Source organism: Squalius cephalus (genome assembly GCF_949319135.1).
Source record: "Squalius cephalus genome assembly, chromosome: 9".
In the NCBI taxonomy this organism is placed as follows: Eukaryota; Metazoa; Chordata; class Actinopteri; order Cypriniformes; family Leuciscidae; genus Squalius; species Squalius cephalus.
This window is the reverse complement of record NC_137130.1, coordinates 20,445,682-20,458,223: the sequence shown is the minus strand read 5'-3', so window position 1 is coordinate 20,458,223 and position 12,542 is coordinate 20,445,682. Positions and strand designations below refer to the sequence as shown.

The window sequence follows — 12,542 nt, the reverse complement described above, 5'->3', positions numbered from 1 at the left end:
AAGGTTTTGTGACCTGGAAAACCAAGATCTGCTTTGACATAAGTTTCTTTGTTCAGTAGTATGAAATTTCTGTGAAGCTCACTAAATAAGCAGATGGTTTTATTCAAGTCATTTCCAACTGATCTTCTTTTCTGTGCCACAGTACAACATCTTTTTCTTTTCTTTTCCTTTCTTTTTTACCTCCTATCCACTTTTAGTAAAGATTTACAACCTCATATACTAAAGGCCAGCACGGTAAACTGTTAATCTGAAAGCAATTAAGTAGGGAAAGTTAAATGTACTGTATATTCTCATGAAATTATCTAATGGAGTGATCTAATAATTTCTTCACTAGCCTCATAACAAAGTATGGCATACAAGCCAAAATTAATATTATAAATTGTTTCTATCCCATCATTGAAACAGATAAATGTCCAGAGTTCCCAGCTGAACTTTTCTTTGTGAGTCATACTCACAGATTAGAAATGGCCTGTATTAAACCACAAAATGAGCTGGACAGTGTTACAGTATGGCGTGAAATCATGAAAGGGGGAATGGAAATAACTGTTTTCAATTCATGTGAAATCCGTTTTCATTTCATGTAGGCCTACTGTAGTCGACTGTGAAACAACACGTCTTAAATTTAAGTTGGAGTACAACTGATGGATGTTATTTTGATGAAATCTGCTAGCAATTACTCCTGGCTGTCTATGTTGCAAAAATAAATTCCATTTAAAAATGAATAAATACATTTATACAAGAATACAAAAAAAAAAAAAAAAAAAAAAAAAACCTAGAAAACAAATTATCCGAAGGTACACGGATCCGGGCCAGTTTGTTTCTGCTGTTTCATTTTATTCAGAGTTTTATCCCATGCAGAGACCTCAATGATGTAATTTTACATTTAAAATAAATAAATGAAGAGAAGATTTTCTTCTAGAAGGATCATTTTTATAAAGCTTGTATATTTAAGTTCAGTAATTTCACTTAAATGACAATTAATAGGTCATTTTAATTGCCATTTAAGTGAAATTACTGAACTTAAATATACGAGCTTTATAAAAATGATCATTCTAAGAAAATTTCAGATGGCATTTAGAGGCTTTTGCATCTGAACTCTTCAAATATATGTTATTTTTATTTTATTTTACATTGTAATGTTTTAAGCATTACAATATACAAAAAAAAAAAAAAAAAAAAGTTAATTTGTAGTTTATATGATATTCTCTATAAACAAAGAAAATACTTCATATTTTCATCAGACTGGAGAGGAAGTGTCTCTAAAATATGTCTTGTAGCCTAGATTAAAAAAATGAGATCTGTGAAGTTACAATGTTTCAATTAAAGTGTAGCAATGATTTCGTCACAACAGGCTACTTCACGCTTGTAATTACACACGTGTTTTTAATTTTAAAAACAGGCCTTCTGGCATTTGAATGTTGCTAAATATGTTACCAAAGCATTCAATAAAACAGCTATTCAAAAAAAGTAACTTGGAAAGTAATTTGCAATCCAAGTTACTTTTTTGAATACTTTTCTTAATGGACGCATACCAATATTTCAAGTCCATTATTTATTTATTATAAAGTAGCCGTATTCTAGCAGGGCATATATGGCTCTGCTCTGGGGTCTTCCCCGATCCAGCCCTCCGCAAAACCGTCATCATTTAGCCAACTGAAATCACACGTCAGACCACACCTAATCGAGTAGGCAGGAACACCATTTAAACTCGGCTTTCGCATGATGTGTTTCACACAGTTCATTGGGTGACAGCTGCACTAACATCTGTATGATCCGCTGCGGAGTGAGAGAAATGCGCGTGTTAACGGCTGTATTCGCCGTTATATTTATCCTGAAGGAGACTGAAGCTTGGGGTTTCAAGAATGGAATACTGCACAACTCTATCTGGCTGGGTATTTATTTCACTTGTTCTTACTGTTGATCCAAACTGTGTTAAGTAGAAACAGTGACATGACTTGTCAATATTTTAAAACGAATGTTTCTTTCTTTCTTGTTTTCCCCTCATAAACTATATAATGATTTTAAAAAGCAAAATCTTTCATTTACTGTTCAACAGGGTTTATATGTTCTATACTGCATGTGTTGTGTGCATTTAGATTTAGAACCATGTGAGAGGCTTATTTATGACTCTGTGAAGGCTGATAGTGCAGCCAGTCTGAAGGACCTTGTAAACACAGGGAAATTACTTCATTCTGTTACTGTGTACTGCAACTTCCCCAAGGGCACCTCAAATTACGTTCAGAAGGATCCAAGAAACTCACAGGCATTTCTCAGTAGATTAGAGTTGTTTGGTAAGACACAGGAAAGAACAATCTGAATTTGATAGCTATAGCATTTCACTCTTTTTCCATGTAAACCCAACATTTACCAATGTTTTAGCTGTAGCAAACTGTGATTTGGGTTAAACCATTTAAATAAGTTAGTGTGCGAATTATGGGGGTTAATAAATAGTACACGACTGGAACCATGCACACACAAAAAGGTTATGTAGATTTGAATTTATAGAAGTAACTTTTCAAGAATTAACTTTACATTTAGTCGGTACTAAATATAATAATAATATATTAGAAACAAAATTATATTAGCCTGCTTGTTGTGCTTCATCGAAGTACGCCTGAAACTTAGGGAAGTTGATAATGGTTACCTCAGATGAACCCCACTACTGCTCTTTAGCATATATGAAATCAGGTAAATGCGTGCTCTGCACTGATCTATAGGCCAATAGACCTTTACCGCCAGAGCAACAAGCACGCAGCCATCTTTAGAATTTAGTTTGAGCTTCTGTTTTTGCGGTAGCTCTGTATATTTCTATGGCATCGCTGTCGAAGAGTCTTTAGCTGGTGAAGTGAATTTATTAACTAAAGTTATCATGAGAATTGTCAGTAGACCGGGAAGATTTTAAAACGAGCGGTTCATTCATAAATCCGTAAGATCTTACCTTCATGCTGTGGAAATAAAAACAACACAACAGGCGCAGCGTTGAAAAGGGGCGGGGCTACATAACTTCTATAGATCTATATTATAGACCAATTTGGAGTCAACGTCACGGTTATGTCATTTGCAGCTGTGTGCGCAGAAAAACAGTTAATAAAACCACGGAATAAGAGAAAAAATGCCTTTGGATTTCACAATCGGAATGCAAAAAAAGATGGTCTTCATAGAATACCGTCGTCGAAGACGCTCTGTGACGCTAAACAGACATTTATAGTTGCAAGCCACTGGACTGTTGAAACATGCGATGATTAGTTACCATTAAAGCATGGATTTGACGTAAACATAGGCCTAGATCTACATAATATTCACATATGCATGTTTATAGGGACATTATAGCTTTACAGTTACAGCATGAAATAATATTTAAACCTATAACGTTTTATAAAGGTAACATTTAAACAACATTTTTAGGCCTATCTCACAATTCTGACTTTTTTTCTTATCACAATTATGAGGGGGGAAAAGTCAGAATTGGCGGATATAGGCCTAAACCTGCAATTATGTGGGAAAAAGACAGAATATTGAGTTTATATCTTTCAATTCTGATATTTCTTCTTAGAATTGTGAAATATAAACTCGGAAATGTGAGAAAAAAAGTAAAAATTTGGAGATATAAGCTTGAAATGACCTTTTTATTGTTTTATAAAATTGTTCTCCCAGAGTGTCATTTTCTGCCACCAGGTAGGCTCCGCCCACAAAACACATCATCGATGTTTGCAAACACCCAAATGGTCTATAGACCTATTGACTATTAATCCGAGCACGTATTTCAGTGTGCTCTCACTAACTAGTAGCAGAAGTTCTATCAAATGTTTGAAAACTGCTGAAAACTAATGTTACTTGTGGTGGCAAAGTGGCTTGACAACTGCAACACGTCTGAAAACACTTAGGGCTAAACAAGATACAGTATCTTGCTATTCATTCTTCAAATGAGTCTCCCATTTTGGGTTTTCTCAGAGACATGTTTGGAGCTCACTAATGGTTACAGTCTTCTGAAAACCTGGATGTTTGAGGCCAACACAGTAAAATCACTGGCTTATAACTCATTTGAGACGGGATCCAACTTTTTCAAGGTTATGCATGCGTGCTTAAAAACAACTGCAAAACAGCATGATGTTCTGTGAGGTAAAAAGAGGCCTCATCTGGTTTAGTAATCTTATCAACACAATCTTATGTACAGCATATGTGTCCCTTACGTATTCAGGATGTCCTGCACAGTAAAATATATATGTTGGGTAAAACTTTCTAAAATACGTTTCTTGTTTTAGTTCTGATGTAATTTGACTAGACAGGCAGAATCTTGGTTCTGAGATGCTGAACAGACCCAGATAACTTCACATGAGTCCTCGAAGCTGATAGTGTTGCCAAATGAGACCCATCTTCTCTCTCCTTACAGAGCAAGCAGCTGGAGTTTACCACCGCGAATCTCGCAAAGGAAGATATCAGCTGACGTATAAGGAAGCCAAGGCTGTGTGCAAATTTGAGGGGGGGGCTCTTGCTACGTATGATCAACTGGAGGCTGCTCGACAAATTGGTTTGTATCACACTTACACATCTCACTTGGATCAGATGTCAAAAGAAACAGTTAGAGAGGGTCTGGCCCACGGCATAAGTGTTGAGCAAGTCCTGTAACTTGGATCACACTGAATAGGTTTTATTGTATAATTGTATATAATCAGAAACTATTTTGAATCTGTCAGCAAGCAGAATGATAATCAACATTCTCACAGTTGGATATATTAAATATTTGCACACATCATATAAACAAAGCAATGGACATTCTCCAGTGCCACCCAGTGTTTTGTTTAACTGTGAAAGTCATTGTCATGTGTTGCCTGAGCAGTAACACCTGTTTTCTAGTAAGATGACTCCCTTTTCTTTACAGTAAGAGTAAATTTGATCCAGACTCTCTCCTTGAGCTCTGATCAGTAATGACTGCATTTGTGGTTAGTACAGACCTATGGCACTCTATGCAGGAGGTCTGCTTTGCTTTCTTTTTTTCCATCTCTGTTTTGCAGCCTTCAAATTGTGCCCATGGCTCCTCAGAACACAAGAGCCCTTTATTCTTCATACCCTTGAAAAAGACGAATTTCCTTCAATTATTAGCTTTGTCATAGAGAACATCTTGCATTCAGTCTCTACAGAATCTGTTTGTGAAGTACTGCAGATGCAATAATATGAACATTGAGAAAAATAAATAATGGAAATTTACAAAACATTAATTTTGAAACATTATTAATCATTGTTAATATTGCATTTGGTCACAATTAATTATTAGTTGAATTTCTAATTAATTGAATTTGAGAATTGAGATTTTTTCATGTAAAAAAAAAAAAAAACTTGAAAGATGTTTTATACTAACAGATATTGTCTTTCTCCCAAAGGGTTCCATGTGTGTGCAGCTGGATGGTTTGACAAAGGACGTGTGGGCTATCCGATTGTTAAAGCTGGCGTCAACTGTGGTTTCGGGAAGGTTGGAATCATTGATTACGGATACCGGCTCAACAAAAGTGAAAAGTGGGATGTCTACTGCTATAATCCTGAGGGTGAGTTTGAGAGGTGACAGTTAGACAAATCTGGGTGGATTTAGTCATACAAAGAGAGATTTGGAATCAACAGATATTTGCTTTTACAAAGTAGTGATGCAAATCACTTTTTTTTAAATCTATCCAGGGGTTCATTTCCCGACAAATGACGTAACTCACTGCTTTACTACCATAGTATGATGCATCGTTGAAGAAATAAACTATCAAGTCACGACAAACTACTTTTACCCAAAACTGTACTGACGCAAATTTGCCACTCAGCCATGTTGGTTAATGATGTTACGCTGATGGTGGAGTAATAACTTCTTTTAATTCATTTGTTTGAGAATTGATTAATGCCAAATTTTATAAATCACAGAAATGCATCTGAGGACTAATTCTCTTTTTTCTCAGTTATTTTGCTTAATTTCCAGATTCAATCGTAGTAGGCTTCTTCTTACGTACTAGAGCACGTTCGAACGTGCGCGTTCTTCAAAAACGGTCCTTGTTCACACTGATCTGCGAAAACGACCAAAAATTGTATTATGCATGCCAGGCCAGCAGTTAGTGATGTCACTTTATAAAGAAACACTTCGTCCCGTATAGACTGAATACGTAATACGCATGCGCAGGACGTCACCGTTTTCATGAACTCGCATTTTTGCCCTTAAAAGACGTAAATTAAATTTGAGTATATTTGAAAATAAAGATATAGGGGCCGTTTACATTCAACTAAAAATGTCCATCCATTTACACGACAATGGCGTTTTCGGGTTTTTGAAAACTATACCGTTATTGTCTCTGTGTAAACGTCAAAAACTCCAGTTTGTGAAAACGGGGACGACATGCGCTTGCATATTATGTGTTTAGTCTTTTTAAAGGAGAACTCGGCAACTCTAGCGAACTCTAGTCACTTCTTCGCTGATTTTCCCTTTTGTTGTCGCATGTTTTCCCCACGAGCTCCCCCTACAGATGTGGGGGGCGTATATGTCACAACACGGTCGTAAAAAACTCACTTGCGGCGGCCTCCTCCCCCTCTCTACCGCTGCTCATGTGCATTTGTTTTGATCGGAGCAAGCCAACTGTATCGTGTGGAGCTATGTCTACCGAGGTGGGTAATCTGGTAATACATCATACATGCTGTGTGTTTATGTTGAATTGCCGTAAAGCGATTCGTGTTTCGCGCTCGTTCTCGTTCTCGTTCTCGCTTCTCACGAGACTTCCAATTTCTATCTTGCCGGGACGGTAGTCCCCAAGTTGCAAGGTTGGTTTTCCGCCTGGGAACGCTGGGGGGAGCGGGAAAAGTCACCAATATCACCAGAACAGGTTGTTTAACCATCCAAATGATTTCTAGACAGTTTTATTAAGTTAAAAAAGTTACCAAGTTCTCCTTTAACAGCATTTTTTATTGTTTTCATGGATCCATGTGAACGGGATCGTTTTGACAAGGTTGTTGTCTGTATGCTAAAAACGCAAAGAAAAACTTTTCCAGTACATTATTGTTGTGTAAACGTACCCATAGATTGTACTGAATTCCAGCTTGTTTTTTTGTTTGTTTTTTTGGTCAAGATAAGCACGTACGATCACACCGGTGTGATCAGTCTAGGCTGGTCCCTGGAGCGTACGATCACACCGGTGTGATTAGAACGGTCAGTGCATGACGTGATCAACTGCTAAATTCAAATGTGCTCTCGCTCATTGGCTGGCGCTGAGCCAGAGACAGGTGCGCTCAGAGCTGTCATATTATATCACAACTTTTCAGTGTTTTCAACCACATAATGTTTATTTTAGGTTTCAGACATACAAGTACTAAAAAAACAATACATTTAGAGTTTGTAAAATACACACTGATGACAAAGGAAGAGGCAGTAATAATCCTTTCCATTATAATTAGTTTTATTCATATCAGATACACATTGTGTAAGTAACTTTAAAGTATACTCTATTCTTCTCCCAGTTCACCTGCCACTTACTTTTATATATTTCGGGAGAAGTGGATGAATTCACGTGTTGTAAATCCAACAGATCCTATTCTCTGAACTGCGTCTGCGGCACAAACTAAGATGGCGGCGCCCATCGCGCATACAGCTCAACTAACGCGATCGTTATAAAGGTGTTTAAACAACAAAACACTTCCACTTGCATATATTTGACAATCGGAATATCAGATATTTCATGCCACATCTAAAAAATTTGTGAATATTTTGAATAAAAAAGGAAAAATGACATAAAAGCAGATCATCATTAATTCAGCTCTGTTGTTGCTGTGGTGTGTCACGTGACAAGCAATGACGTATCACCATGGAAACCATAAAGTGACACATTCTAAATAACGGTCGCCTTGAAAAACTCACGCTGGGGTCAGCCAGAATATTTCAAACTTACGTGTGAAAGGGTTAAGTCCGCTTGTTATATGAACAAGTAACTATGCTTCTAACCACAGGTCAAGAGCAGTCATACCAACTTTGTGATGCTGTTTGCAAATGTTCGTTGAAACTATGGTTTTGGGAAATTGAAATGATTGGGAAATGCTAACTATGGAACATGCGACCATAGTTGGCTAACAATGATTTTGGGAAAAACCCTTAACTGGGACTGAAATGTAGTTATTAGCGTGGTTCTAAGGTATAAATCTCCATAAGTTAAAGACCTTTTCTTTATATCATTCTTCAGACTTTCATTGGTCTCTAAACTATAAGGGTGGGATAAACTGTGGTCTAGACAAAGACAACCATGACTAAACATTGAGGGGGAAAGGTGATGGCTGTTTTATGGTACACGGTGACATATGGCAGTGGATCGCAGCACAGGACATTATTCACATAAGTTACATTTCTTGTAAAATGCTTGCTTGTTTTCTCTGGCTGTTTTTTCTTGAGTGAATATGGAAGAGTCTAATGTAAAATGTTTCTCACTGTGAGTAATCTAAAAGTGAAAGTTTTACAAGATTTAGTAATGTTTTACCATAAACCCAGCTGAGTTTGGCTCTTTTCTCCTGATTTATCATAATGAGCCAGTGAAAGATAGTCTATGGAGAGCTTGAGTCAACAGTGATCTCAAAGAGAAGTCGGAGAGTAAATAATGGTGACCACACACTTTCAGGTTGAGATGTCCTGTGAAAGGCCCTTTTAGACAGTAAGCTCCCAATTGATCATATAAGCAGTCATTACACCTGACTGTCATCTCATCTGATGAAACTGTTAATAAATCAACACACACACATGTTTGTTTTTATGTTTTATGAGAACTATCCATAACCCTACTCCTAAACCTACCCATCCCAGAAAACTTTCTGCATTTTTATATTTTCAGTAAACTTCTCTCAGTATTTATAAGCTGTTTTCTTCATGGGGACCAAAAAATGTTTACACAAGGACAAGGATTTAGGATGTTGCCATCTTTGTGGGGATATTTTGAAACACCTGAAATACCTGAAACACACACACACACACACACACACTGTGTGTTTTTTGTTACAAATTATGTAGGAACAGAAATAGATGAATTTATGACAAGAGTGCACCTCAATCTACATAATAACAGGAGTTCTGACCTTTGTCACAAAAAGTCGACGCACACACTTTTAATAAATGAAACGTTGGTTTTCATGCTAAAATTTCATAAGAAAACATATAATTTAGTATTTGTCAATAAAAAATTATAAATAATATTATCTTCTAAAACGTATAATATATATATTATCCTGTGAAATATAATATTATCTTTTTATCGCCTTTTTTATTACATTACATATTTTAGTAGTTATCATAAATTAGGTATCATTTGAAAGCTTATGATCTCAGAATTCATCCTGTGAAAACTGTTTTGAAAGTGGACTGTGTTACCATAGAAACGGTACTCTAAATTATTTTACCAGGCTCCTCCCCTTTTGGGCATCATTATGTTTCATAATTTATGATCAAAATATTTTCTAATCTTGACAAAACACATATTGTCAGAAAGGTCTGAGTCTCAAGGTTCCATATTTTGTGACAGAACTGATATTTGGACAGAAATGTATTAATTTGTTATGGCAGAATGCATACAGTTAAATTCAATGGAATTCTTGGTATTACGCCTAAACAAAATCTCATGGGAACTTCAATTTTTGTGATGTCAACTTCAAATTTAGAACACAACTTGGTTAGATATATGGCTTTGATTTTATAGCAATTTTATAGTAAAAAATATTTTGTAAAATATATATTTTATATAAAAGAAAAATATTAAATAAATTATATTTGATTTAATGTAAATTTAAACTTCCATAACTTTTTCATACTTTAATTTTTTGAAGTGCTTTCACTTCCCTTTAAAACAAGACCAAACCTAGGTCTATACTCCAAAGCATTCTTGAATTACAACCATTTAAGCTTGAATAGTGCATTTTAATGTCCATTCTCAAAAAGGGGGGTGACAGTTAAGGGGTTAATACAAATTTATAGTCTAAATTTAGTCCGTATCCAGTTTGTACCCCTTTATTCATTAGATTTTTTATTTATTGATATTTATTTATTTATTCATTCATTTGATTTTTCATTTATTCATATTTATTTATGTATTAATTCGTACACCTGTTTTACTGACTTTTCAGCAAAGGAGTGTGGAGGAGTGCTCACAGATCAGGAGAAGGTTTTAGATTCTCCTGGTTATCCAGAGGACTACCAGGATGAGCAGATTTGCTACTGGCACATTCGTGTGCGCTACGGCCAGAGAATCCGCTTGCAATTCCTAGACTTTGACATTGAGGAGGACACAGCTTGCCTCAGTGATTATCTGGAGATCTATGACAGCTATGATGATGTTTCAGGCTTTGTTGGCAGGTAAATAATAGTTGTTTATGTTTTATTCACTATAGGCCTTTAAGTTACATTTGCTGAGTTTACAATTTAATAAAAAGAAAAAAATAATAGAATAAATTTGTCTGTTCTGGATAGATACTGTGGGGATGAACTTCCGGAGGACTTCATAAGTACAGGTCTGTTGTTGTAGTCATTTTAAGTTCAAATGTGCTTCTCATTCAGTTTGAATGCATTTATTATTATTATTTTTTTAAATTCATGCTTCTTTATGGTTAGTGAACTAGAGATCAGAGATGATAAATGTGTTTCTGTGTCGTCTCTTGCTCAGGAAACGTCATGACTTTGAAGTTCCTCTCTGATTCTTCTGTGACGGCTGGAGGGTTTCAGCTACAGTACATCGCTGTGAACTCCTCTCAGCTCTTTGAAGATCATACTGACACCTTCTCTTGACCACTGTTTAATACACCAATCACACTTCTTTTTACAAGTGTATATATATTGCTTCTATAACCACAGTGCAATATTAAAGCTAATAATAATCACAAATGTAGGTGTATGGGCATGTGCACATTTCAAAAACTCTTATAAAACAGTTTTCAAAATTGTATTGAATGTTTTACAGTGTTTTAATATGAACAACATTTAACCAAAATAATTAAATTGAAATCTCTTGGCTTTAATAGAAATAAACCCATTGAAAATGTGCATATTTTTGTGTGAAGTGCATTATTTCCTTTTAAAATAATCTGATAAATTCATGACATTTGTCACTTTATTCTATAAAACCTATTTAGATTAATTCATTTTTACATTTAAATAATACTTATTATTTTCTAAAACATAGTTTTGTTATTTTAAACCCTCAAAATGTCAGGTGGTGCAACTGTCTGAAAAAATGAACATACTAAAACTATTTAAAATTGTGTCTTAATAATAAAAATAATAAAAAAAACTTCATACTATGGCATCATTTTAGGTTTGAAACCTAAACAAATTAGATAAATATCAATAGTTTTAAAGCTGTTGAGATAATTGAAAAACTTTTGATATAAAAATGTTTATAATCTCAAATGTCAGGGTGGCACAACTGCAAACATGGCTCTTTTATTATGAATTGACAAAGGTAAAAACAGTAAACATGATAATGCATCATCCAGAGGAGCCCAACTGATCCTTGTGGCAGAGTGAAAAGGTTTGTAGATCTCTCTCAAATACTGGTAAAAACTGCTCATTTCAACTATGGGTTGGTACACTTTCCATGTCAGGTGGGACAACTACAGTATATATACAAACAACTATTTGGTTGTACCCCCTGGCATAAAAACAGTCAAAAAAAACATTTTGAAATGTTATTTAACAACTGAATCTTGTTCATGACTCAAAAAAATGCATTGCATCAGTTTTGAAAAGATTTTTATAAAACACTTTTGTTGTTTTTTTGGTCAATGACCCATAAAGTGGCTGAAGTTGAAGAAACACTTGTGTATTTAGGATTACTTCTTCTGAAATTAGGGCTATGACAAAGATGATTGCTTTAAAAAACATTTTATTTATGGGACAGTTTACCCCAAAATGAAAATCCTGTCATCATTTACTTTGTTTATGTTGTTCCAAACATGACTTTCTTTTTCTGTGTAACAAAAAGTTTTTTTTACACAGAAAAAGTTTTTTTTGTGTGTGTATGTATATAGGCCTAATATAAGTTAATGGTAACCAAAGCATGTTTTGCCTGTTGGTTTACCAACATTCTTCATATATCTTATATGCATACATAAAGGTATACAGGTTTAGAATGCATAAGGAAAAGAAAATTATGACAATTTAATTTCTCGTAAGGTAGAAGTTGTTACTGTAGACATTCTTCGTAGCAACTCTGCTCAACACAACACGAATAACTAATACAATAAAAATAAAAAAACAGAATTTGCCAATACAACGTTTTTGAACACTGCAGCGAATAACTGATGGAAATTTTTTTTTAAGAATGCATATAAAATTCTTGATTTTTCTTCAGAGTAAGAATTATGATGCAGGTTACGCTTAGCCTGACATATTTTACCTTATTTAGCATTTCCATCGATCAGAGAATTGAGGTAAGGTATGCCTGTAAGTTACATTTACAAACTGTAATGTTAGGTGAGCAATTTTACTAATAATAAACTAAACAAATGACCATAGTGTCTTAATTTGATTGTTCATTCAAGTTCATTCAATAAATAAT

The 12,542-nt window shown here is 34.9% G+C and overlaps 1 protein-coding gene across 1 annotated transcript; it reads left to right on the top strand.

Moving 5' to 3' along the window:
- Positions 1-1,647: 1,647 nt before the first annotated feature.
- tnfaip6 (tumor necrosis factor, alpha-induced protein 6) lies at positions 1,648-11,026 on the top strand. The gene is made up of 6 exons (XM_079881677.1): positions 1,648-1,892; positions 4,391-4,528; positions 5,379-5,540; positions 10,114-10,342; positions 10,457-10,497; positions 10,650-11,026. Exons 1-6 carry the CDS (start codon positions 1,769-1,771, stop codon positions 10,769-10,771), a joined length of 816 nt encoding a protein of 271 aa, XP_079737803.1. The 5' UTR covers positions 1,648-1,768; the 3' UTR covers positions 10,772-11,026.
- Positions 11,027-12,542: the final 1,516 nt, after the last annotated feature.

Excerpts from the sequence above, each read along its gene's own strand:
- tnfaip6 (XM_079881677.1), top strand. The coding sequence starts at position 1,769 with ATGATCCGCTGCGGAGTGAGAGAAATGCGCGTGTTAACGGCTGTATTC. Across the intron at positions 5,541-10,113 it reads CTACTGCTATAATCCTGAGG|CAAAGGAGTGTGGAGGAGTG; the intron begins GTGAGTTTGAGA and ends CTGACTTTTCAG. Across the intron at positions 10,343-10,456 it reads GTTTCAGGCTTTGTTGGCAG|ATACTGTGGGGATGAACTTC; the intron begins GTAAATAATAGT and ends TGTTCTGGATAG.